The sequence below is a fragment of the Ovis aries genome, chromosome 22 (genome assembly GCF_016772045.2).
Source record: "Ovis aries strain OAR_USU_Benz2616 breed Rambouillet chromosome 22, ARS-UI_Ramb_v3.0, whole genome shotgun sequence".
Taxonomy (NCBI): Eukaryota; Metazoa; Chordata; class Mammalia; order Artiodactyla; family Bovidae; genus Ovis; species Ovis aries.
Window position 1 is genome coordinate 24,225,278 of NC_056075.1, and position 25,558 is coordinate 24,250,835.

The 25,558-nt window shown below is 38.2% G+C and overlaps 1 protein-coding gene across 2 annotated transcripts in view; it reads left to right on the top strand.

Moving 5' to 3' along the window:
- The window catches only part of SLK (STE20 like kinase), a 61,501-nt gene that overhangs the window by 6,119 nt on the left and 29,824 nt on the right, over window positions 1-25,558 (top strand). For both annotated transcript variants that reach the window (XM_004020168.5, XM_004020169.5), the window contains exons 2-4: window positions 16,788-16,952; window positions 18,550-18,598; window positions 20,942-21,091. In XM_004020168.5, coding sequence (XP_004020217.2) covers window positions 16,788-16,952; window positions 18,550-18,598; window positions 20,942-21,091 — 364 coding nt within the window. The remainder of the gene's footprint in view (window positions 1-16,787; window positions 16,953-18,549; window positions 18,599-20,941; window positions 21,092-25,558) is intronic.

Consider the following 25,558-nt stretch of genomic DNA (forward strand, 5'->3'; position numbering starts at 1 on the left):
TCTTAGGATTCAAGTAAAAGAGTTAAATGGACACTTAATTCTTTTACTTGACCTCTCTCTGGAGCACTTGAGACCTTTGACCGTCATTTCCTTTAAAAAGCTGGCTTTTAGGTCACCATAGTCCTGATTTTTCTCATACCTCTGTGTCTGCTCTTCAGATGTTTTTGCTGGCTCTTCTTGCTCTTCCTGACTTTCAGTGTTGGGGTTCCACAGGGCTGGATATAGGCCCTCATCTTTTCTTTTGAGAGCCCATCTTCTCCCGTGGCTTCAGTTACCATCTACATGAAATTTTGGTCTCTATCCCGAGATCTCCTTTCTGAACTCTGGATCCACCCATCCAGCTATCTATTAGAGCTTTCCACTTGAATGTCTCACAGCTGCTGCTGCTGCTGAGTTGGGTCAGTCGTGTCTGACTCTGTGCGACCCCATAGACAGTAGCCCACCAGGCTCCCCCATCCCTGGGATTCTCTATGCAAGAACACTGGAGTGGGTTGCCATTTCCTTCTCCAGTGCATGAAAATGAAAAGTGAAAGCGAAGTCTCTCAGTTGTGTCCGACTCTTAGCGACCCCATGGACTGCAGCCTACCAGGCTCCTCCGTCCATGAGATTTTCCAGGCAGGAGTACTGGAGTGGGTTGCCATTGCCTTCTCTGTGAATGTCTCACAGATTCCTTAAACAGCAAGTAAAAAACATGAATTAATTGAATTCCTGATGTCGGTCCCAAATTTGCTTCTCCTGTGTTCCTCATTCAGTAATTGACATCTCCATCTACCAATTGCATAGACCAGGGACCTGGAAGTCATTCTTAACATCTTCTACTTCTTACCCACCAGACCCAATCAATCGCCAAGCCTGTTAATTTCACCTATAAATATTTCTTGAATCTGTCTCCTCCTTTCTTTCTTTGTTGTTGTAATACTAGTCATAATTGCCATTATCTCTTACCTAGACTACTGCAGCGTTTTGGTGTATTTTGGGGCTTCATATAAATGTAATCATACGTGTGTTTTGTGTCTGGAATCTTTTATTCAACATTATGAGTAAGAATCTGTCTCTAGCTATATGTAGTAGTCCTCTCATCTTTTTTGTTCATTTGTTCTATAGTCTTGCAATATATGAAATATTAAAATTGATCCATTCTACTTTTGATGGACTTTTGGATTATTTCCACTTTTTGTATATTAAGAATAAGACTTGTGAATATTGTTATACATGTTGATGTACATTTACATTCATTTCTATTGTATATGTACCTGGGAATGGATTTTCTAGGTTATCGGCTACGTGTGTTTTAAGATTCAGAACATACTGCCAGTCTTCTAAAGTGGTTGTACCAATTTACACCCCCATCAGTAGGGGATGGCAGTTTTCTGAATTGTTCTATATCCTCAGCAACACTTGCTATTATTATTAATACTGTTATTAATATTTTATGTTAGCTACTGTGGTGAGTGAGAAGTGGTTTTATTTACATTTTCCCGATGACTGAAAAAATTGAGTACCTTTTCATGCCTGTTGAGTATTTGGGTATTTTTTCCAGTGAATTTTCCTATTTGTTGCCGATTAAAAAAAAAACTTTATCAATGTATATAAAACACACAATTCGCCCGTTCTATGTATATAATTTGGTGAGTTTTAATAAATTAGTACAGTTGTGCAACCATGACTGCAGTCTAGCTTTAGAATCCTCTTATGACCACCTGAAGCTCTCTTGTGCCCGTTTACAGGCAATTCCTGTTCCCACTGGGGTTTTGTTTCTATGATTACTGATGGGATTGAGTTTCTTTTTATATACTTATTGGCCGTTTGGGTTTCTTCTTCTCCGAAGTGCTTATGTTAAAGTCTTTTGGGTTCCTTTTCTCGTTGGTTTATGGGAGCCTGTGTTTTCCTGATATTAATCCTCTCAAGGTCTATGTGGTGCACCTTCTTTTCTCTTGCTTTATAGTGGGTCTTTTGTTTCTCCTTATGATGTCCTTCTTTATATAGGTGTTTCAGATTTTAGTGTAGTTCAGTATATTAGCTTTTTATGCATAATTGGTGCTTTTTGTCTTTAAAAATTTCCTTACCCAAAGTGATGAAGTTGTCCTTCTATGTTACATTCTTAAAGTTTTATGGTGTTATCTTCTATATTAGGTCTATAATTAAACTGATGTTGGTTCTTGTCTGTAGTATGAAATAGGGAGTCCAGTTTCATTTTTTCTCTGTAGATACCTAGTTGTCTCAACAACATTTACTGAAAAGATCACCCTTTCTGTACTGCTTTTCAGTGCCTCCAGCATATGTCAAATGTCCGTATACTCATGATATATCTCTCTGACATTCCTTATTTCTTTAGGATGAATTCTTAGAATTGTTAGGGCAAAATACGTGATCATTTATTAATGTTTACTGTGAAATTAACTCTAGAGATATATAAACTTACCTTGAAATTAATTTTTAGTTATGCAAAGAATTTCTGTTGATAAGGAATATTAACTTATTAGGAATAAAGTTAGTCTCTTTGGCCATCACTCTAATTATTGTTTCTTCTCTTCTCTCTGTAAATGTAACTATTTGGTTTCTGTATCAACTATCATGGTTTCTTTCTTTCTTTTTTTTTTTTTCCTTCTGGTCGTGCTGCACAACTTGCAGGATCTGTTTCCTGACCAGGGACTGATCTAGGCCGTGGCAGTGAAAGTCACCACCAGGGAACTCGCCATCATCAGTTTCATGTATATGTTCCTCGATATTTTTCTGTATACTTAACATACATGTACATGGGTTATGCCTGTTTAAACAACCTAACAACGGTCTTTTTCTGTGCCTTTTTGTTCCTTGACCTTTTTGAAGGTTAGTTTTTATCCTTTTAAAAAATACTTGCTTTTTCGATAGACAAAAAGAGTATCTATTTCATTTTCCATATCTTTGATTTCTAAAGATATCACCATTTTAAAAATAATTGAATTATCCATATTCTGATGAGTTGTTTGTTTTCTTGTTGATCTGAAAGTACTTTTTATGACTGTGAAAATGAGCACTTTATCGTAATGGTGTATTTATTTTAGTTAAATTAGTTTATGTTGCTTTTTTGATATAAAGACATAGTGTTCTTTATTTTACAAAATCTGTCAGTTGTTTCTTTGCCTTTTCTCTTCTTCGCTTTCATGCTTAGAAAAACTTTCCCTACCCAGGAATTAGATACGTATTTATCTATATTTTCTTCTTGACTTTTAATAGCATATTAAGAATTTTAATTTTAATGCACCTGGAATTTAATTTTTTCCTGTGGATTGACATGAAGCTCTGTTCACCCTTGTTTAGTCACTAAGTTGTGTTTGATTCTTTTGCAGCCCCGTGGACTGTAGCCCACCGGGTTCCTCTGTCCATTGCATTCTCCAGGCAAGAATACTGGAGTGGATGGCCATTCCCTCCTCCAGGTTGTCTTCCCAGCCCAGGGTTCGAACTTGCGTCTCCTGCATTGGCAGGCGGATTCTTTACCACAGAACCACCAGGGAAGGCCCTGTTCCACCCGAAAGAAAAAACACCCTAAAATATGTTTTATCTGTTTCTAAAAATGTAAATACTATTCTGAAAATATTGCAGAGTATAAAGAAGACTATATACATATAATACCTTTTAGGTTATATCTGTTGGTTAACCTGTTAACAAAAATTCAAGGGGAGACTAATGTGGTTAGAAGCTTGAACAGTACAAAAATGATACAATTGAAAAATGAAACGTTTCCGACCAGTCCTTTTCCCCAAAGTCAGTCACTGTAACAATATCTGTGTGTCTTTTCGGATAAAATTTTATGCCTGTTTGAGCATATGTATGAATGCTTGTTTGTAAAACTGAAAATATATTTACACACACACACACATGTATATACAGGTGAACGTAACTGCATATCAAATTGATAACATAGTCATACTGGAAAAGTGCTTGAAATAATTTTTGAGTAGAGTACTCTTGACTAGTGGGATATATTTATTTATTTATTTTAAAATTTATTTTAATTGGAGGCTAATTGCTTTACAGTATTGTGGTGGTTTTGTCATACATTGACATGAATCAGCTATGGGTGTACATGTTTTCCCCATCCTGAACCCCCCTCCCACCTCCCTCCCCATCCCGGCCCTCTGGGTCAAGACTAGTGGGATATATTTGAAGGATAAAAAGAATAGTAAAGAATGCTTGAACTTGATTAAATAGGTTTATTACTAGTAGTGATATTGATGCTATAATTCTGAAAATACTTTATATATACTATAGGATAGAACAAATTAGTTAATATAGTTTTGTTTTAAGAACTAGGGTTATAACTGAGAGAAAGGGGTTAAAAGCTTGAAATGTAAGGAAGAACCCTGTGATGATTTTTGAACTAGAGGTTTTAGTTTGAACTTATAACACATTCACTTGTGTGCACAAGTACACACACACACAATCAGTTCAGTTCAGTTGCTCAGTCGTGTCTGACTCTTTGCGACCCCATGAACCGCAGCTCCCCAGGCCTTCCTGTCCATCACCAACTCCCGGAGTCCACCCAAACCCATGAACACCAGGACCCAGGACATCCTTTAGGATGGACTGGTTGGACTTCCTTGCAGTCCAAGGGACTCTCAAGAGTCTTCTCCAACACCACAGTTCAAAAGCATCAATTCTTCCGCACTCAGCTTTCTTCATAGTCCAACTCTCACATCCATACCTGACTACTGGAAAAACCATAGCCTTGACTAGATGGACCTTTGTTGGCAGAATAATGTCTCTGCTTTATAATATGCTGTCTAGGTTGGTCATAACTTTCCTTCCAAGGAGCAAGCGTCTTTTAATTTCATGGCTGCAATACATATATACATATTCCTATTTTCTACTGACAAAGGCCTAGAAATGATGATAATTAATACTCCTACCTCTTGGTTTCTAAATACCATTCCCCATTAAAACTAACCAGGACTCATTGAAATGTCTGATCCAGGTCTAAACTAGAGAAGTACAAGGTGATAAAATTGAAAAGTAAAATCCTCTCCACTCCTTGTTTTTTCCCAGAGGAGCCTGGGATATATTGTATGAGAAAGCTCAAGGGTATAAGCTTTATGCTCATATGCTCAAAAATCAAAGAATATGGTCAAAAATTAATGGGGATGTGCCAAAGAATACAGGTTAGTTTGAACTACAAAAATATCAACAACAAAATAGTAACCTGCTAGAGGAATGCTAACTAGTTGATACATAAAGATTGATATAATTCAGAAAAACTCATGCAACCATACGATAGTAATTCAGGCAAAAATTATTGATGGATATTAAAATCATTGTGTGAAAGAGTGTGGAGGAACAGGGTTTCACCCCATAAGTATCATAATACCACCCCATATAACGTACCTTTACGGTAGAGAGAGCTGATGGATACCATCTTAAGTGATCAAACCTAGGGTTGATCAACAGTAGTAAGATAAGCTGTGTTTTCTGGTGCTACTCATTGGGAACTGTATAATCACCTAATGTTATGTTTTTTATCAAAGATATTTAACCTGAATCTAATAATGAAGGAACAGACAAATCCAAATAGTGGGACAGTCTACAAAAGAGTGATTTGAAAGCAAGGATGACAAAATGTTAACAGTTGGTAACTCTGGGTGAGGGGTATATGGTTGGTCACTGTCTGTTCACTCAATTTCTTTGTAGGTTTGGATTTTTCAAATTAGAAAAGGAAAGGATCATATTTTAAAATCCTATTCTGCACATTGCTTTATTTCACTTAACAATTCTTCTTTTCACATTTTTTTCTCCCTTTATATATTCATCATTTTTCTCTTTCTATGAAAGTAAAGTCTCTTTTCAGAATGGGTAACTACTTCTGTATTATGCTACTGCAGTTACCTGCTGTTTATTAAATACTGCATTGTATTTTGAACTCAATACCACATGAAGTCCAAATTCCTAGCATATATACATTTATGTTTTAAAAAAGGTAACTGAAACTTTGAATTGTAAAAATGGCTTTAATGTGCTGGCTTATCTTTTTTCCTTATAAAAATCTTTTGTGTTGAATTTCTTATCTTGACAGCAGCTTGTTTGGGCCCTTTACTTTTATAATTTAACATGGAGAATGTTTTTGTGGTAATGATCTTCCTTACCATTTGAAAGCCTTTATTTTTCTTGAATTAATTTCCAGAAGTAGTATGTCTTTGTCCTATTTCTAAATATTAAAAAAAAATTTTTTGTGTTCTCATTTTTTCAGCCTTTAAACTATGTAACCCGTGCAAATTCCTAAAGCTTATCTATCACACAATTATCAAAAATGTTGCAGTTTATTCATGCTGCTCAGTCAGCAAGTCCATGAAATAAATGGGAAAACTGTGTTATTTGAGAACTGGTAAAACATTTTAGAAATTGCTGATTTAACCAACATTAACTTATTATTGACACTTTGTTGTTGGTATCTTGACTGACCAATAACTAAGTTTTCTGTAAATAATGAGAGCAGTATAAATAAAGTAGTGTTTGGGAATATAAAGAGAATATTAAGTATATTCTTTTCTATTTTGTGGAATTCAGGAAATGGCATGAAAATGTGTTCTTTTAAAAGCATTTAAATTAATTAATTTGGCCACACCACGTGGTATGCAGGATCTTAGTTCCCTGACTAGGGATCAAACCCGTGCCCTCTGCGGTGGAGAATTCCTTTAAAAAAGGATATCTGTAATATTTTCCGCCTGTTAATGGAAGAGTATATTGTATAGCTGATCCTTATTATTTGCAGACTCTTTATTTGCAGATTTATCTACTTACTAAGATCTATCTGCAGCCCCCAAACCTGTGCCTGCAGTGCTTGCACAGTTTGTGTACTCGTGCAAAGTTGTGTAAGATGTGAGTGCCTAGATGCACTCTTTTCGTGCTGAGATCGAACCTGGTAGTGCTCTGTCTTGCCTCACCTCATACAGAGAGGCCCAGAGGATGGAAGGAGAGGGGGCTGCGTACTGTAGTGCAAGAGGCTCCTGGTTGGGGACGAGCTGGATGGGGTTTGAACCCAAACTCTGGCACCTATTGTTGGAGCAGCCTCGAACAAATCACCGACCATTTCTGAACTTCATTGTCTCTTTTGTGAAACAAATAGAATCTACCAGGGGGGAATGTGTGTGTGTATTTCTTCTAGGAGCAGTGGTTCAGTATTCACTAGTTCAGAGTTTGTAGTGACTCTGTAGAACACATGAGAATAAATAGTGGAAATTAACTGTGTATCTTTGCTAAGTTATGTTGAGTAATTTTGTTCTTATCTGATATTCACTCTTATTCCTACCAAAATCTTATCTGGGTTCTGAGACGATCACCAGGATTAGCATGTAATATAAAACAGTTAATAGTATCTAAACAGTCTAAAACTATCTTCTTTCTCTAGTGCTATTTTTTTTCCCAGACTGCTCTTTGGAAATTTGAATATTTATTAACCAAATATTTAATATACAGTTCTCCCATCTGTCATCCTCAGCTCCAAACACCCCTTTCTGTGGTTCTGCTTTGTGATGTTGTTCTGAGATTTTTGCAGATCACCGTTTCTGTCTTGCCAGGTGCTCGCTTTTAGTTTTCAGAAGTGTTGAACACTACAGGAGGAGGTGAGAGAGCGCCTGCATCTTTCTGCTTCCTGTGGCTCCCTGTCTGCTTTGCTGTTATTTTGACCATCATCCTAGGGAACTTCTCACCCCAGCAATAGCTGTCCCAGATTCAGTTTGTAGTTTTTCTAACACTCACAGAGCTAGTCTTATCATAACCCTTACAAACACCAGCTCTGATTGGCTAGTCCTCTCTTCCTCAAAAGGTACCCTGGTCTCACAAGATCCCTCTTCCAAGTTCAGAGACTCAGCAGCAGCTGAGCACCACTCTTTCCTCAGGGATCTGAGTTTCAGCTCTGCAGAATCTTTTCCTCCAGGTTGCTGAGTTTGTGTCATTGCCGTCTCTTTCCTTGGCTCCTGTGATTCGTGAAGATAAAAACATAGTGATTTTTAAGTGATCATGACTGATTTTTGAAAACTTTACCCATTGAAATTATAGCTCCTTTATTTTTTTTTTAAATTTTTTATTTTTATTGTTTTATTTTTTTTTATTTTTTAAATTTAAAAATCTTTAATTCTTACATGCATTCCCAAACATGAACCCCCCTCCCTATAGCTCCTTTAAATTAACATCTGAATGTTTGTTATTTCATTCTTGTTTTTATTAACATTTGTTTAGTTAAAATTTTGTCTAGAATTTTCATGCTTTTTGGTAGTAGATGCGATTGTTTCTTTTTAATGCCTTATTTGCATTATGTCTGTTTAAAGTATGGTTTTGCACACATCAATTTATTTCAGTTTTGAATTTCAGAGTTCTCTCAAACCAGATCGTGATGAATGTTTTCAAGCAGTATGTAAGAGGCACTATGTTTTCTAATGTAAATTTTATTTATTCTTTATATTAAACCAAATGGTACTATCGCTGACTTAATCAGTATATCCAGGGCAATGGAATAATGAAATTTGTTGCTACAAAGAACTGTAGATTATCTAGTATTAATTATTTTTCCTTTCATGCCATTCTATTAACAAGTAAAAGATACATCTTTAAAATCTCTCCTGCCATGAGTAGAGGCATGCAAAAGAAGGATGACTTTTTACCTCTACTCACAATATCCTTGGTCTCCTAGCACTGCTTGTGTTTTATAGTGTTCCTTTTCAAGGACAGTTGCTCTGCTCTCTTTCTTCCCAAAGTGTTACATGAAAATGGTGAGAGAAGGACATTTCTCACTGACTTATTTCCTGGCTTGGGGGAGGGTGAGTTCTGTGTATTATTTTTTCAACTGAAGTGTCTTTCTTGGGTAAACTTAGTGCCATGTTTCACCCAGTTAAGATAGACCTTCAGCTTTTTAACGTTTCTGAAACTGGGATAAGTCCCGATTCATTGTTTGATGCCTTAACGTTGTTCGCCAGGTGGCAGTTGTGATATATATATCATTGTGCATTCTGAATGCAGCTGTATCTCAGTATCATACAGTTGCAACCCGTTGATGTTTCAGTCAATAAACCATTTAAGAATGTTGTGAAGAAAGAATGTGAGTCCTGGTTGTCATCTAAAAGCTTCTTTTAGCAGCTGTTACAAGATCAAGAGAATATCAGCATTATGATTTCAAAATAGGAGGTAGTGTTCAAAGAAAATTTTCTAGACAGTAGCAGAGGAATACTTTTTAAAGAAATGCTGTATCACCAAAGCTTTTCGTGACCAGAGGATAATATTGTGTGAAAACACAGATATTAGATAATTCTGAGTGAAAAAGTGACTCAGAAGAGTCAACTGTGAAGCGTTTTATTTTTCCTGTATTTACAAAGATAATATGCAATAGCAGTTTTTCTCTAGATCTATCCAAAAGAGCTCTTAAAAAGGAATAATGTGAAAATTCTAAGTGACAAACTTCTGTCATAGTTTATTAGCAGTTTTTCTTTCTTTGCAGAACATAAGATAATGGGCTTCCCTGGTAGCTCAGTCAGTAAAGAATCCGTGTGCGATGTGGGAGACCAGCTTTCGATCCCTGGGTGGGGAAGATCTCCTGGAGAAGGAAATGGCTGCTGCTGCTGCTACGTCGCTTCAGTCGTATCCGACTCTGTGTGACCCCATAGACGGCAGCCCACCAGGCTCCCCCGTCCCTGGGATTCTCCAGGCAAGAACACTGGAGTGGGTTGCCATTTCCTTCTCCAATCCATATTCTTGCTTGGAAAATACATGAACAGAGGAGCCTGGTGGGCCACAGTCCCTGGGGTCACAGAGAATCTGACATGACTTGGTGACTACACCACCATTCTCTGAACCCTAAATATTAGGGTTACTTTGTTAGTAATTAGCATTAATTTCTACCTCTGTTTTAACCTAAGGAGGTAAAATGAAGCAGAGTATACCAGGAGAATTCCCACATAGAAGCTTATACCTAGTTTAATTGTTCTTCCATCGTCATCTCCAAGATTAGGTAATAGATCCCTAAGAAATATCCCGTAGACTGATGTTTTAGTACCTTATTGCCTCTATAAAAATAATACATGTCCATTAAAAAATGTAAACAGTGTGAAAACTACAGAGAAAGTCAAAGGCGCGTGAAACTGCCATCCCCCAATGATGTCTTTCCAAGTATTTCTTATATAGCTATCCCTATGTAAAAGTGGATGTGTAGTTTTTGTAAAATTGCATACATTTCCTGTTTAGTAAGTTGCTTTTCTTCCATTCAGAAATATATTGTGGTTTTTGTTCTATCTTAAGAAATATTAATTGATTAGTCAGTTAATTTTAATGGTTGCATAATTCTCCATTATAGAAGCATACTGAATGATTTAAGTAGGTTTTTGTTAATGGACATTTAGGCTGATTAAGTTTTCTTTATTATAAACAGTGCTTTGGTGAATGTTTTCTGCATATATATATTTATTTTATAAAATTTTCTCCTTATAAATTATTAAAATGGAATTGGGCATTTATTTATTAAGACACTTATTACTAGCTTTTGAAAGTTTGCTGTTTTTTCTTATAAAATTATAGATTTGCTGAAGTGATGGTAACATGCATAATGTTGAAAATCTCCTTTAAAGACCTTTGTGTGTGTGCTCGGTCGTTTTGTCTGGCTCTGCAACTCCGTGAACTGTGGTCCACCAGACTCCTCTGTCCGTGTAATTTTTTAAAAAACCTAGTTAGTATTTTTGACTTCCCTGGTGGCTCAGACGGTAAAGCGTCTGCCTACAATGCGGGAGACCCGGGTTCAATCCCTGGGTCGGGAATGTCTCCTGGAGAAGAAAATGGCAACCCACTCTAGTATTCTTGCCTGGAGAATCCCATAGACAGAGAAGCCTGGCAGGCTACAGTCCATGGGGTTGCAAAGAGTTGGACACGACTGAGCGACTTCACTTCAGTTAGTATTTTATGATTTGATTCCTAACTTTAAAATAACGATCTTGACTTCTGCTACACATTTGGAAACCTTCCCTTTGTAATAAATGGAAGTGAGAAGTTATTCAGTTAAAGAAAGAAAATGGAAAAGTTAAAGTGCTAAAAACAATGAAAAATGATTAAACTGATGGAAATATAGGGAAACTAGGAAGGGTAATGATTAAGATAAAGAAAGAGTTTTGGAAACAGCCTGGATTTGAATCTCGATTCTGCCTCTTTCTTCTTCCTGGCCTTGTGGAAGCATTTTAATCTCTCTAAGTTTATCCTTCTTTAAAGCAGGAATGCTAATATATCATGGTATCATTTTGAGGATTAACAAATAATAGTAATAATTCCAGGTAACATTTTTGAATTCTTTTTACTATGAATGGCAGGCAGTGTATTAAATGTTTACATGTATTTTTTCCCTTGGCAAATATCTGTTATATTAATTCTCACAAACTTGTGAGTTGTAAGTACATTTTATTGATGAGGAAGCTAAGTCTAAGAGAAGGATTTTGTAAGTTGCTTAACGTAGTTATTAAGTGGCAAAATCATAATTTGAACCCTAACAGTCTGATCCAGTAGAACCTGCAACTTGAAATTCTGTCTGTATTAAGCACTTAGCATGTATCTGTTAATATTTATGTTTAGACTACCTTTAAAAAATAAGTATAACAGAGAATGAGAAGATAAGCCACTGACTGGGAGAAAGTGTTTGCAAATGACATATCTGATAAAGGACTGTAATTTAAAATATATTAAGAATTCTTGAAACTCAACAGTTTGAAAATCTGTGGTCTGATTAAAATATAGCCCAAAGATTTGGGCATCTCACCAAAGAAGATATTCAGATGGCCAATAAGCATATGAAAAGATGCTCAACATCGTCTGTCATTAGGGAGTTGTAAATTTAAAGAAGCGGATACCACTACACACGTATTAGAATGACAGAAACCTCCACCAGCACAACCAATGCGGGCAAGGGTGAGGAGCAACAGTTTGGTGCAGTCACTCAAGTTGTGACCGACTCTCTGCTACCCCATGGACTGCAGCACGCCAGGCCTCTCTGTCCATCACCAGCTCCTGGAGTTTATTCTAACTCATGTCCATTGAGTCAGTGATGTCATCCAACCATCTCATCCTCTGTCATCCCCTTCTCCTCCCACCTTCAATCTTTCCCAGCATCAGGGTCTTTTCCAGTGAGTCAGTTTTTCGCATCAGGTGGCCAAAGTATTGGAGTTTCAGCTTCAGCATCAGTCCTTCCAAAGAATATTCAGGACTGATCCCTTTAGGATGGACTGGTTGGATATCCTTGCCATCCAAGGGACTGTCAAGAGTCTTCTCCAACACCACAGTTCAAAAGCATCAATTCTTAAGCTCTCAGCTTTCTTAATAGTCCAACTCTCACATCCATACATGACTACTAGACTATTGGAGCAACAGGAACTCTCAGTCATTGCTGTTTGGAATACAAAATAGTATAGCCACTTTGAGTTCACTTCAGTTGCTCAGTCGTGTCCGACTCTTTGAGACCCTGGACTGTAGTACACCAGGCCTCCCTGTTCATCACCAACTCGTGGAGTTTACTCAAACCCATGTCCATCCAGTCGGTAATGCCATCCAACCATCTCCTCTGTCATCCCCTTCTCCTTCTGCCCTTAATCTTTCCCAGCATCAGGGGCTTTTCCAATGAGTCAGCTCTTTGCATCAGGTGGCCAAAGTATTGGAGTTTCAGCCTCAGCATCAGTCCTTCCAGTGAATACTCAGGACTGAGTTCCTTTAGGATGGACTGGTTGGGTCTCCTTGCAGTCCAAGGGACTCTCAAGAGTCTTCTCCAACAGTATAGTACAAAAGCATCAATTTTTTGGAGTTCAAAAAAAGTTGGACTTTATAGTCCAACTCTCACATCCATACATGACTACTGGAAAAACCATAGTTTTGACTAGATGGACCTTTGTTGGTAAAGTAATGTCTTTGTTTTCTAATATGCTGTCTAGGTTGGTCATAACTTTTCTTCCAAGGAGCAAGCATCTTTTAATTTCATGGCTGCAGTCACCATCTGCAGTTATTTTGGAGCCCAAAAAATGAAGTCTCACTATTTCCACTGTTTCCCACTTTAGAAGACAGTTTGTCAGTATCTTGCAAAACTACACATACTTTTGAAGTGAAGTGAAGTTGCTCAGTCGTGTCCTACTCTTTGCAACCCTATGGACTGTAGCCTACCAGGCTCCTCAGTCCATGGGATTTTCCAGGCAAGAGTACTGGAGTGGGTTGCCATTTCCTTCTCCAGGGGTTCTTCCCAACCCAGGGATTGAGCCTGGGTCTCCCGCCTTGTAGGCAGATGCTTTACTGTCTGAGCTACCAGGGAAGGTGGTATACTATACACTTAATTTTACCGTATGATCCAGTAATTCTGCTCCTTTGTACTTACTCAGAGAAGTTGAAAACTTAAATCCACACAAAAAGTTGCATGCAGATGTTTATAGCAGCTTTATTCATCATTGCTAAAACTTGGAAACAACCAAGATGCCTTCAGTTGGTGAATGAATAAACATGCCTACTACATCGGTGTATCCAACTATTATTTAGCACTAAAAAGAAATTAGGTATCAAACCATGGAAAGATGTGGAGGAATCGTAAATGCATGTTACTCAGTGAAAGAAGCCAATCTGAAAAGGCTACATACTGTACGAAAAACAGAAAACGGTGGAGACAGTAAAGAGATCAGGGGAGGGGTTAGGAGAAAGAGTGGGGTGAATAGGCCGAGCATAGAGATCTTTAGGGCAGTGAAACTACTCTGTATGATATTAACATGGTAGATACATATCATGTATTTTCTCCAGACCCATAGAAGGCACACCAGGAGTTCATCCTAATGTAAACAGTGCACTTCAGATAATGATGATGTGTCAATATAGATTCCTCAGCTTTAGCAAATGTACCACTCTGGTGCAGAATGTTGGTAGTGGGGAAGGCTGTGCATGAACAGGGAAGGGTTGTATATGGAAGCTCTTTGTACTTTCTTTTTTTTTTTTTTTTCTTTGTACTTTCTGCTACATTATATCTACTTTTCTGTACATTATATCTACTACTGTGGGCAAGAATCTGTTAGAAGAAAGGGAGTAGCCATCATAGTCAACAAAAGAGTCACAATGCAGTACTTGGATGCAGTCTCAAAAATAACAGAATGATCTCTGTTCATTTCCAAGGCAAACCATTCAATATCACAGTAATCCAAGTCTGTGCCCCAACCAGCAATGCTGAAGAAGCTGAACGTTTCTGTGAAGACCTTCAAGACCTTCTAGAACTAACACTCCAAAAAAGATGTCCTTTTCATTATAGGGGACTGGAATGCAAAGTAGGAAGTCAAGAAATACCTGGAGTAACAGGCGCATTTGGCCTTGGAGTACAGAATGAGGCAGGGCAAAGGCTAAGAGAGTTTTGCCAAGAGAATGTACTGGTCATGGCAAACACCCTCTTCCAACAACACAAGAGAAGACTCTGCACGTGGACATCACCAGATGGTCGATACTGAAAGCAGATTGATTCTATTCTTTGCAGCAAAAGATGGAGAAACTCTATACAGTCAACAAAAACAAGCCTAGGAGCTGACTGTGGCTCAGATCATGAACTCCTTATTGCCAAATTCAGACTTGAAGAAAGTAGGGAAACCCACTAGGCCATTCAGGTATGACCTAAATCAAATCCCTTACGATTATACAGTGGAAGTGAGAAGTGGATACAAGGGATTAGATCTGACAGAGTGCTTGAAGAACTGTGGACCAGAGGATAGTGACATTGTACAGGAGGCACGGATCAAGACCATCCCTAAGGAAAAGAAATGCAAAAAGGCAAAATGGTTGTCTGAGGAGGCCTTACAAATAGCTGTGAATAGAAGAGAAGCGAAAGGCAAAGGAGAAAGGAAAGATATACCCATTTGAATGCAGAGTTCCAAAGAACAGCAAGCAAAGATAAGAAAGCCTTCCTCAGCAATCAATGCAAAGAAATAGAGGAAGACAATAGAATGGGATAGAAATCTCTACAGGAAAATTAGAGATACCAAGGGAACATTTCATGCAAAGATGGGCACAGTAAAGGGCAGAAATGGTATGGACCTAACAGAAGCAGAAAATATTAAGAAGAGGTGGCAAGAATACACAGAAGAACTGTACAAAAAAGATCTTCACGACCCAGATAATCACGATGGTGTGATCACTCACCTAGAGCCAGACATCCTGGAATGCGAAGTCAAGTGGGCCTTAGGAAGCGTCACTTCGAGCAAAGCTAGTAGAAGTGATGGAATTCCAGTTGAGCTATTTCAAATCCTAAAAGATGATGCTGTGAAAGTGCTGCACTCAATATGCCAGCAAATTTGGAAAACTCAGCAATGGCCACAGGACTGGAAAAGGTCAGTTTTCATTCCAATCCCAAAGAAAAGCAATGCCAAAGAATGCTCAAACTACCACACAGTTGCACTCATCTCACACGCTAGTAAAGTAATGCTCAAAATTCTCCAAGCCAGGCTTCAACAGTATATGAACCGTGAACTTCCAGACGTTCAAGCTGGTTTTAGAAAAGGCAGAGGAACCGGAGATCAAATTGCCAACGTCCGTTGGATCATCAAAAAAGCAGGAGAGTTCCAGGAAAACATCTATTTCTGCTTTATTGACTATGCCAAAACCTTTGACTGTGGATCACAATAAACTGTGGAAAATTCTTGAAGAGATGGAAATACCAGACCACCTGACCTGCCTCTTTAGAAATCTGTATGTAGGTCAGGAAGCAACAGTTAGAAATCGACATGGAGCAACAGATTTGTTCCAAATAGGGCAAGTAGTACATCAAGGCTGTTTATTGTCACCCTGCTTATTTAACTTGTATGCAGAGTACATAATGAGAACCGCTGGGCTGGATGAAGCACAGGCTGGAATCAAGATTGCTGGGAGAAATAACAATAACCCCAGATATGCAGATGACAACACCCTTATGGCAGAAAGTGAAGAAGAACTAAAGAGCCTCTTGATGAAAGTGAAAGAGGAGAGTGAAAAAGTTGGTTTTAAAACTCAACCTTCAGAAAACTAAGATCATGGCATCTGGTCCCATCACTTCATGGCAATAGATGGGGGAACAGTGGAAACAGTGAGAGACTTTATTTTCTTGGGCTCCAAAATCGCTGCAGATGATGACTTCAGCCATGAAATTAAAAGATTCTTGCTCCTTGGAAGGAAAGTTATGACCAACCTAGACAGCATATTAAAAACAGAGGCATTACTTTGCCAACCATGGTCCGTCTAGTCAAGGCTATGGTTTCTCCAGGAGTCATGTATGGATGTGAGAGTTGGACTGTGAAGAATGCTGAGAGCCGAAGAATTGATGCTTTTGAACTGTGGAGTTGGAGAAGACTCTTGAGAGTCCCTTGGACTGCAAGGAGATCCAACCAGTCTGTCCTAAAGGAAATCAGTCCTGAATATTCATTGGAAGGACTGATGCTGAAACTGAAGCTCCAATACTTTGGCCACCTGCTGTGAAGAACTGAGTCATTTGAAAAGACCTTGATGTTGGGGAAGATTGAGAGCAGGAGAAGGGGATGACAGAGAATGATATGGTTGGATGGCATCACCGACTCAATGGACATGAGTTTGAGTGAACTCCAGGAGCTGGTGATGGACAGGGAGGCTTGCCATGCTGTAGTCCATGGGGTCACAATGAGTCAGACATGAATGAGTGACTGAACTGAACTGCACTGTACTTCCTGCTTAGATTTGCTGTGAACTGAAAACAAAAAATAAAGTTGATTAAAAAATTATTATATTTATAAAGCAACTATGCATTGTAATCGTGGACATAATGATACTTTTGTTTTTAGGCTCAGAATAAAGAGACCAATGTTTTAGCTGCTGCAAAGGTGATTGACACCAAATCTGAAGAAGAACTTGAAGACTACATGGTTGAAATTGACATATTAGCATCTTGTGATCACCCTAATATAGTCAAGCTTCTAGATGCCTTCTATTATGAGAATAATCTTTGGGTAAGTATTTTTGGTTAATCTGTAGGAATAGCCAAAATAAGTAATTGTCCTAAAGAGATTTATAAGTTGTGTAGACCTTTTTTTTGACTACCTCTTCTGTTCAGTTACTTATGCTACTTGAACAAGAATTGACCCATTGATGAGAGGGTGATTAACAACACAGCAACGTATCCTTAGCTTCAGCAGGTGTTGAGATGTGTGTTTCAGAATACTATATTTCATGTTTGACATCGGACCGAAATGTAGAAACTTGGTGAAGAATTTTAAATTTCCTAAATAATGGAATTAGAGTCCTTTTTTGTTTTGAATTAATATTTTTTTCCCAGTTGGAACTTCTTTCTTTCTTTCAATTCTTTTTTTTTTCTCCCCAGGTCTTTAATTTATTTATTTGTTTTTTAATGTTAGTTTGAAGTGTCTTATATTAATTTCTTAATTTACATTTAAGTATTAAAATTTTTTTTTAACATTTCTTTTGTTTTGGCCAGGTCTGTATGTAAAATTTTTATTCATTTTTAGAAAATGTTAGGCATAAATATATAAATAAAATGTTAATATTCATAATAAGCACTCAGTCACTTGCTCTGCACCAACACTAATTTAATCAAGAGGACTTTTTTCAGTGGAGTTTTAGTTTGTCTTCTTGAAGAAATAAGCAAAGTATTACAAAAGAAGAGTAGATAGTATAAGCTATACCTGGTTGCGAATCAAAAGAGCTTTCCTTTTTTATTTTGGTGATGCTAGGCAGGAGCTTGAATAAATCAGTTAATCTTTATTAGTCTGTTTACTCCACTCCAGGATAATAATGATCTGTCTCCCAAATTATTTTTCATATCATATAATGAATTTGAAAAACAACTTATTGTAAAAAAATAAGCTCCTGTAAAAAATAAAGTGGTGTTCTATAGAGGAGAAAAAACTATGAATCTATACAATTTGTTACGCTATGTAATTAACAGAAACAGCTAGACAACTGTGAGGGACAGTGGGAGGGAGAGAGAGACATGAGTTAATTGAAGAATCATAAAAATACAAAATGGAAGCAGTGACGAGGATTAGGAAGGAAAAATGCATGGTGATGTGTACCAGGGAGGTTTGGGAAGGCATCCAGTGGGAAGTGATAAGTGAGCTAGTATCTGAAGCTCTTGTGTATGTTTTCCCCAAGTTTTTAGAAAAACTAAAAGCAACCTTTCAGGATGTATTCCTGTTAGTAAAGTTAAAAAATATACTTGTTCATTTAACCCACAATAATTACCTTAAAAAAGGAGATTATAAAGTCTTTGAGTGGTGAGGAAATGGATGTATAATATGGCCCTTAATAAAAATTCTGTACCTGGTAATTTTAGAGAGCCTGGGGCACTACAGGTGGCGGTGAACAGAGGTGTGCATACTTCCACAGTGTGCTCCCTTTGTGCTTTCTCACATGGATAGCAAGACTTATAACTCTGTTTACAAAGAAAGCCTTTATGGTTGTTAGCATAGTATTGTTTATGTAACTTAGGTTATTTGATAGCTATTTATCTATCTTTTTTGCTAGCTCGAAGGAAAAATACTCAGAGTCAGTGTTGTGTTAGACGTGTGCTTTTTTATTTGCCTGCAGATCCTCATTGAATTCTGTGCTGGTGGAGCAGTGGATGCTGTGATGCTTGGTAAATGCCTTTTTGTTCCTTACATTTATATCTTAAATGATACTTTAAAAAAAGTCAGTGGATTTCAAACATTTATACATGTATATTTATCTTATTGTCAAGTAACATTCAGTAAGTTAAATTAGCCTAATTATTTTTGTATTCTTCAGTTCAGTTCAGTAGCTCAGTCGTGTCCGACTCTTTGCGACCCCATGAATCGCAGCACGCCAGGCATCCCTGTCCATCACCATCTCCCGGAGTTCACTCAGACTCACGTCCATCGAGTCTGTGATGCTATCCAGACATCTCATCCTCTGTTGTCTCCTTCTCCTTCTGCCCCCAATCCCTCCCAGCATCAGAGTGTTTTCCAATGAGTCAACCCTTCGCATGAGGTGGCCAAAGTACTGGAGTTTCAGTTTTAGCATCATTCCTTCCAAAGAAATCCCAGGGCTGATCTCCTTCAGAATGGACTGGTTGGGTCTCCTTGCAGTCCAGGGGACTCTCAAGAGTCTTCTCCAACACCACAGTTCAAAAGCATCAATACTTCGGCGCTCAGCCTTCTTCACAGTCCAACTTTCACATCCATACATGACCCCTGGAAAACCCATAGCCTTGACTAGACCATAATGAAATTTTAAAATTAAATGTTGCTTCCTGACCTGCATATAGGTTTCTCAAGTGGCAGGTCAGGTGGTCTGATATTTCTGTCTGTTTCAGAATTTTCCACAGTTTATTGTGATCCACACAGTCAAAGGCTTTGGCATAGTCAATAAAGCAGAAATAGATGTTTTCCTGGAACTCTCTTGCTTTTTCCATGATCCAGCGGATGTTGGCAATTTGATCTCTGGTTCCTCTGCCTTTTCTAAAACCAGCTTGAACACCTGGAAGTTCATGGTTCACGTATTGCTGAAGCCTGGCTTGGAGAATTTTGAGCATTACTTTACTAGCATGTGAGATGAGTGCAATTGTGCGGTAGTTTGAACATTCTTTGGCATTGCCTTTCTTTGGAATTGGAATGAAAACTGACCTTTTCCAGTCCTGTGGCCATTGCTGAGTTTTCCAAATTTGCTGGCATATTGAGTGCAGCACTTTCACAGCATCATCTTTCAGGATTTGAAATAGCTCCACTGGAATTCCATCGCCTCCACTAGCTTTGTTCATAGTGATACTTTCTAAGGCCCCCTTGACTTCACATTCCAGGATGACCTGCCTCTTGAGAAACCTATATGCAGGTCAGGAAGCAACAGTTAGAACTGGACATGGAACAACAGACTGGTTCCAAATAGGAAAAGGAATACGTCAGGGCTGTATATTGTCACCCAGCTTATTTAACTTATATGAAGAGTACATCACGAGAAATGCTGGGCTGGAAGAAGCATAAGCTGGAATCAAGATTGCCGGGAGAAATATCAATAACCTCAGATATGCAGATGACACCACCCTCATGGCAGAAAGTGAAGAGGAACTAAAGAGCCTCTTGATGAAAGTGAAAGAGGAGAGTGAAAAAGTTGTCATAAAGCTCAACATTCAGAAAACTAAGATCATGGCATCTGGTCTCATCACTTCAAGGCAAAGAGATGGAGAAACAATGGAAGCAGTGTCAGACTTTATTTTCTGGGGCTCCAAAATCACTGCAGATGGTGATTGCAGCCATGAAATTAAAAGATTCTTGCTCCTTGGAAGGAAAGTTATGACCAACCTAGATAGCATATTCAAAAGCAGAGACATTACTTTGCCAACAAAGGTCTGTCTAGTCAAGGCTATGATTTTTCCAGTAGTCATGTATGGATGTGAAAGTTGAACTGTGAAGAAAGCTGAGTGCCGAAGAATCGATGCTTTCGAACTGTGGTGTTGGAGAAGACTCTTGAGAGTCCTTTGGACTGCAAGGAGATCCAACCAGTCCATCCTAAAGGAGATCAGTCCTGGGTGTTCATTGGAAGGACTGATGCTGAAGCTGAAACTCCAGTACTTTGGCTGCCTCATGTGAAGAGTTGACTCATTGGAAAAGACTCTGATGCTGGGAGGGATTGGGGGCAGGAGGAGAAGGGGATGACAGAGGATGAGATGGCTGGATGACATCACCAACTTGATGGACATGAGTTTGAGTAAACTCTGGGAGTTGGTAATGGACAGGGAGGCCTGGCGTGCTGCAATTCATAGGGTCGTAAAGAGTCCGACACGGGTGAGCAACTGAACTGAATTGAACTGATAATATGTGAAGACAGTAATATTTGTTACACTTTTTAAAAAAACATTTCATTGTATATAATCTTCAACAGTGACAATAAAGGTATTAAAGGTATATAGCCTGCTGATACACTTTCATGGTACAAAAATGCTTATTTGTTTACTTTTTCGTTGCAGAGCTTGAGAGACCATTAACTGAGTCCCAAATACAAGTAGTTTGTAAGCAGACTTTAGAAGCTTTGAACTACTTACATGATAATAAAATCATCCACAGAGATCTAAAGGCTGGCAACATTCTTTTTACTTTAGATGGAGATATTAAGTTGGGTAAGTTTATTCTTTTAGATAAAACGTTTGACTTTATGCTTTGAGATTTCTCCCTGTATGTCTGTTACTTAATATTGTTCTGTTATGACTCAAATATTAATATGTGAAACAGAGAATTACGTTAAAATATGTAAAACATGGAGAATTACTTCATGTTAATTTTTTAAATTGAGGCTTCCCAGGTGGTGCAGTGGAAAGAATCCGCCTGCCAAACAGGAGATGTGGGTTCGATCCCTGGGTTGGGAAGATCCCCTGGAGAAGGAAATGGCAACCCACTCCAATATTCTTGCCTGGGAAGTCCCATGGACAGAAGGGCCTGGTGGGCTGCATTCCATGGGGTTGCAAAGAATCAGGCACGACTTAGTGATTAAACAGCAGTAGCAATTTTTAAAATACTTCCTTGGCGGGAATTCCCTTGCAGTCCAGTGGTTAAGATTTGGTGCTTTCATTGCCAGTGGCCTGGAAACTAAGATCCTGCAAGACCTCCTGGCCTGAACTAAGATCCTCCTGGCCTCATGCGGTGAGGCCAAAAAAAAAAAAAAACTTGGGTAAATAATTATTCATTAACTCCCAGAATTTCTAAGTATAGGCACCTGATATAAAGACTCTTTAAACAATAAGAAAGGATGGATTGTTATTTTTAAAAAGACACACTTTTAAAAGACTGCCTAATAATTTTTCCCTTAAATTGTTATATGTAGAATTAATATTTATAAATATAATACATTTAGAAAATGACACATTATATAAAACCACTTAGTTTTGTCTTCATTTCCAGAACTCATCTAGTTGTTTTCTTTTTCCCTCTTTAGTTTTATATTCTATTTTGTAGATATGGTATCTTGGCTAAACTCACAAAGTAACTAAGTGTAAAAAAGATGCTAAATGAAGTATAAGATTGAAAATAGTTTTTTTTTTTTGCACTGAGGGAATAAATGATAATTTCATAAGGAGGAATAGATATAAACTTTAGATGGGAAATTAATGAATTTCATATATACACATACAGATGGAAGATACAGATCCCCAAGATATGAATTATAAAAAAACTCTGGTGATGAAGCCTAAATTTGAGTATTTTGGACAGATATTAAAAGGACAGAATATATCCAAAGGCCATGCTGATACCAGTGATCACAGTTCACTTTGCTTTGTCATGGCCTCTAAGCATGTATACTTTGATATACTACTAAATTTTAAATATTTTTTTGAGAAATAAATACAGGAAACCACGTTAAGAGTTGTGTAGCTTATTGACTTGTAGCTCTGTACACAATAGCTTTGTAATCACCACTTAGATAAAGAAATAGAAATATGTCAGGCACCGGCCACCCACTCCAGTACTCTTGCCTGGAAAATCCCATGGACGGAAGAGCCTGGTGGGCTGCAGTCCATGGGGTCACTAAGAGTCGGACATGACTGAGCGACTTCACTTTCACTTTTCACTTTGATGCATTGGAGAAGGAAATGGCATCCCACTCCAGTGTTCTTGCCTGGAGAATCCCAGGGACGGGGGAGCCTGGTGGGCTGCCGTCTATGGGGTCGCACAGAGTCGGACACGACTGACGCGACTTAGCAGCAGCAGGCACCTTAGGAGCTGCGTCACGTGCCTCATCTCAAGTCACTGTCCTTCTCTTCTCCACAGGTACCCTGTATACTAACCTTTATGGTAATCACTTCCCTGTGTTTCTTGATGGCCCTATCACCCAGTGTTCATCTCTTGACTTTAGAGTTTAGACTTGTCCATGTTTAAAGCCTGCTTTTTCTTTTAAGTCTCTTTTAATGTATGGCTCATGCCCCCCATCCCCCTCCCCACCACTCCTTTCTTCTCTTTATGTTTTATCTGTGGCATGCATGTTCAGGGCATGCTTTCTCAAAGAAAGAAAGAAAAGCTTCGTATTACCATGGTTGTGACCCTCCAAAGGCCCACTGATAGTACATGAACAGATATACAGTATATCTGTGACATTAAAATTTCATGAGAGAGAGGACTGGGGAAAAATGTCTGCAAAGGCTCTTTAGGAGAGGTTAAAAAAGGAGTTGAGAAACACTTGTCTGTGCGACCTGAGCTGTTGGACCTGTAGTTTTTCTTATCTTGCGTTTTACTGGCTGCATACTCCTGATGACGTCAGTAAGTTCCTCTCTGTATTTCCCTTAATTTGCAGAGAAATCCAAAGACTTTTTGGCAAGAGTCTGCGTGGTTTTGTATTCTTCCATTTATTAGGACATGGTATTTTAAGACCACAGCCTGAGTGTCAAGTATACTTATAGTTTCTGGACTGGCCTTCCTTCTAGGCCTTTCCAAAAAACAGAGCAAGGCTCTTCTGAATTCCTACATATGTCCTATTCAAATTCATGTGTTAATTTTCTGCCTTTTTAAGGCTGACTAGTATTCTGTTACCAGCATATGTATACGCCATGTCTGACTTACTCATTCATCCATTGGTGGACACTTTGGTTGCTTCCACCTTTGGGCTTCTGTGAATAATGCTGTTACGAACATGGGTGTATAATATCTGTTTTGAGTTCCTGCCTTCATTTCTTTTGGGCAGATACCCAGGTTGTATGGTAATTCTATGTTTAATTTTTTGAAGAACCATCGTACCATTTTCCACAGTGGTTGCACAAATTTACATTTCCATAGCAATGTGCAGGGGTTCCAATTTTTCTACCTCCTTACCTGCACTTGTAATTTTCTGTGTTTTTGATGACAACCATCCTAATGGGGGTGAAGTGATAGTGGGTGTGAATTGGTTGTGTTTATTTGCTCTTGCATTCCTCTTAGTTTAGTCTTTGTTTCTAAAGTGATTTTTTATTCTGATTTCTCTTGTGTTCTGTCACCTCATTCATGAGTTTTAAAATGCTGGTATATGTTACTTTTTTATGTCTTATATTTTAAAGTCTTGTAGCTTGTTTTGAAATAGTATAATTTTGATCTATTTTTGGTACATGTTTTCTGTAAGTGTTCTAAAATCTTTATTTGAATACAGCAATATACTTTTGTATAAAATAATACATGGCATTAAAAATAACTATTTTTGAAGATTTAGGATGCTGAAATAGTTTTGCGTTGGTTGACATTTAAAATAATTGCATTTTATTTCATTAATTCATGCATACAGAATGTCTTCCATTTCTGTGACATTGTATTAAGTATACACAGATATTATAGAACCGTAGTATCCTCAGGAGCCATATATACATTACAATAACCAAATTTTTATTATCAGATCACATTCTTGCAAATGGAAATAAATATGTAAATGCTATTTTAACAGACCAACATATATCTGCCACATTATTGTAAGTAGAACTGTGAAGTACTTAATAATGACCTTAATTTTCCCCCTTGCACAAGAATGAAGGTGGCTTCTTGTCCTTCCTTAGTTTATCGCCTGCTCTTAAGAGTACTTAGGGAGGTATGACTGTTGGCAGTGGACATTTGTGGTTTAGGTCTGGTTTTGGACCTCCTTGCCCAGTCATGTGTTGAGGGAAAAAAAGTTTAAAAGACTGTTAATGGGTTCTCAAAAAACACTGAAATGGAGTAAATACTGAGTTGACTGTGTGCTTAATCGCTCAGCTGTGTGCAACTCTTTGTGACCCCCATGAACTGTAGCCTGCTCCTCTGTCCATGGGGATTCTCCAGGCAAGAATACTAGAGTGGGTTGCCATGCCCTCCTCCAGGGGAATCTTCCCAACCCAGGGATCAAACCAGGTCTCCTGCATTGCAGGCCGATTCTTTACTGTCTGAGTCACCAGGGAAGCCCAAGAATACTGGAGTGGGTAACCTATCCCTTCTCCAGGGGATCTTCCTGACTGAGAACTGTAACTGGGGTCTCCAGCATTGCAGGCAGATTCTTTACCATCTGAGCTACCAGGGAAGCCCTCATAACACCACATTAGCAAGTGTAACATCATTCTGTAGGCAGTAGGCAGCTACCAAGGTGTTTTAAGCAGAACTACCTGGTCAAAAAAAGAAAAGAAAAAACTATATAATAGATACAAATAGTTAGAATACAGGGCAGGATTTGATGAGTTTTAAAAGTTCTACTGCCAAAGTATCACAGAGGTTAAAATTGCATATATTATTAGTGATAGTAGCTGCCATTTATTGTGTGTATTCTGTGCCAGACCTTGGGGCATGAATACAAATACTAGATCTTTGGTATTTATTCAGTTTTGAGAATTGTGGCATGTCAGATGAAATTTTAGGAGTGAAATGTATATGGCATGAGGTAATTTATGCAGCAATAGCAATTTTGTGTTGCTGTTAGTGATTGAGCTCTAAGCTGAAAAGGAGTAAACAATTGATAAAGTTATGTTGCTGTGCCCTATGATTTAAATCAGGAAGCATCGTTCCTGAGTTCTTTCTTATGATGTAATATTATGAGGAAATTAGTAAGACATACGCTGCCATTTGGGCTTCCCCGGTGGCTCAGCACTGAAGAATCTGCCTGCGATGCAGAA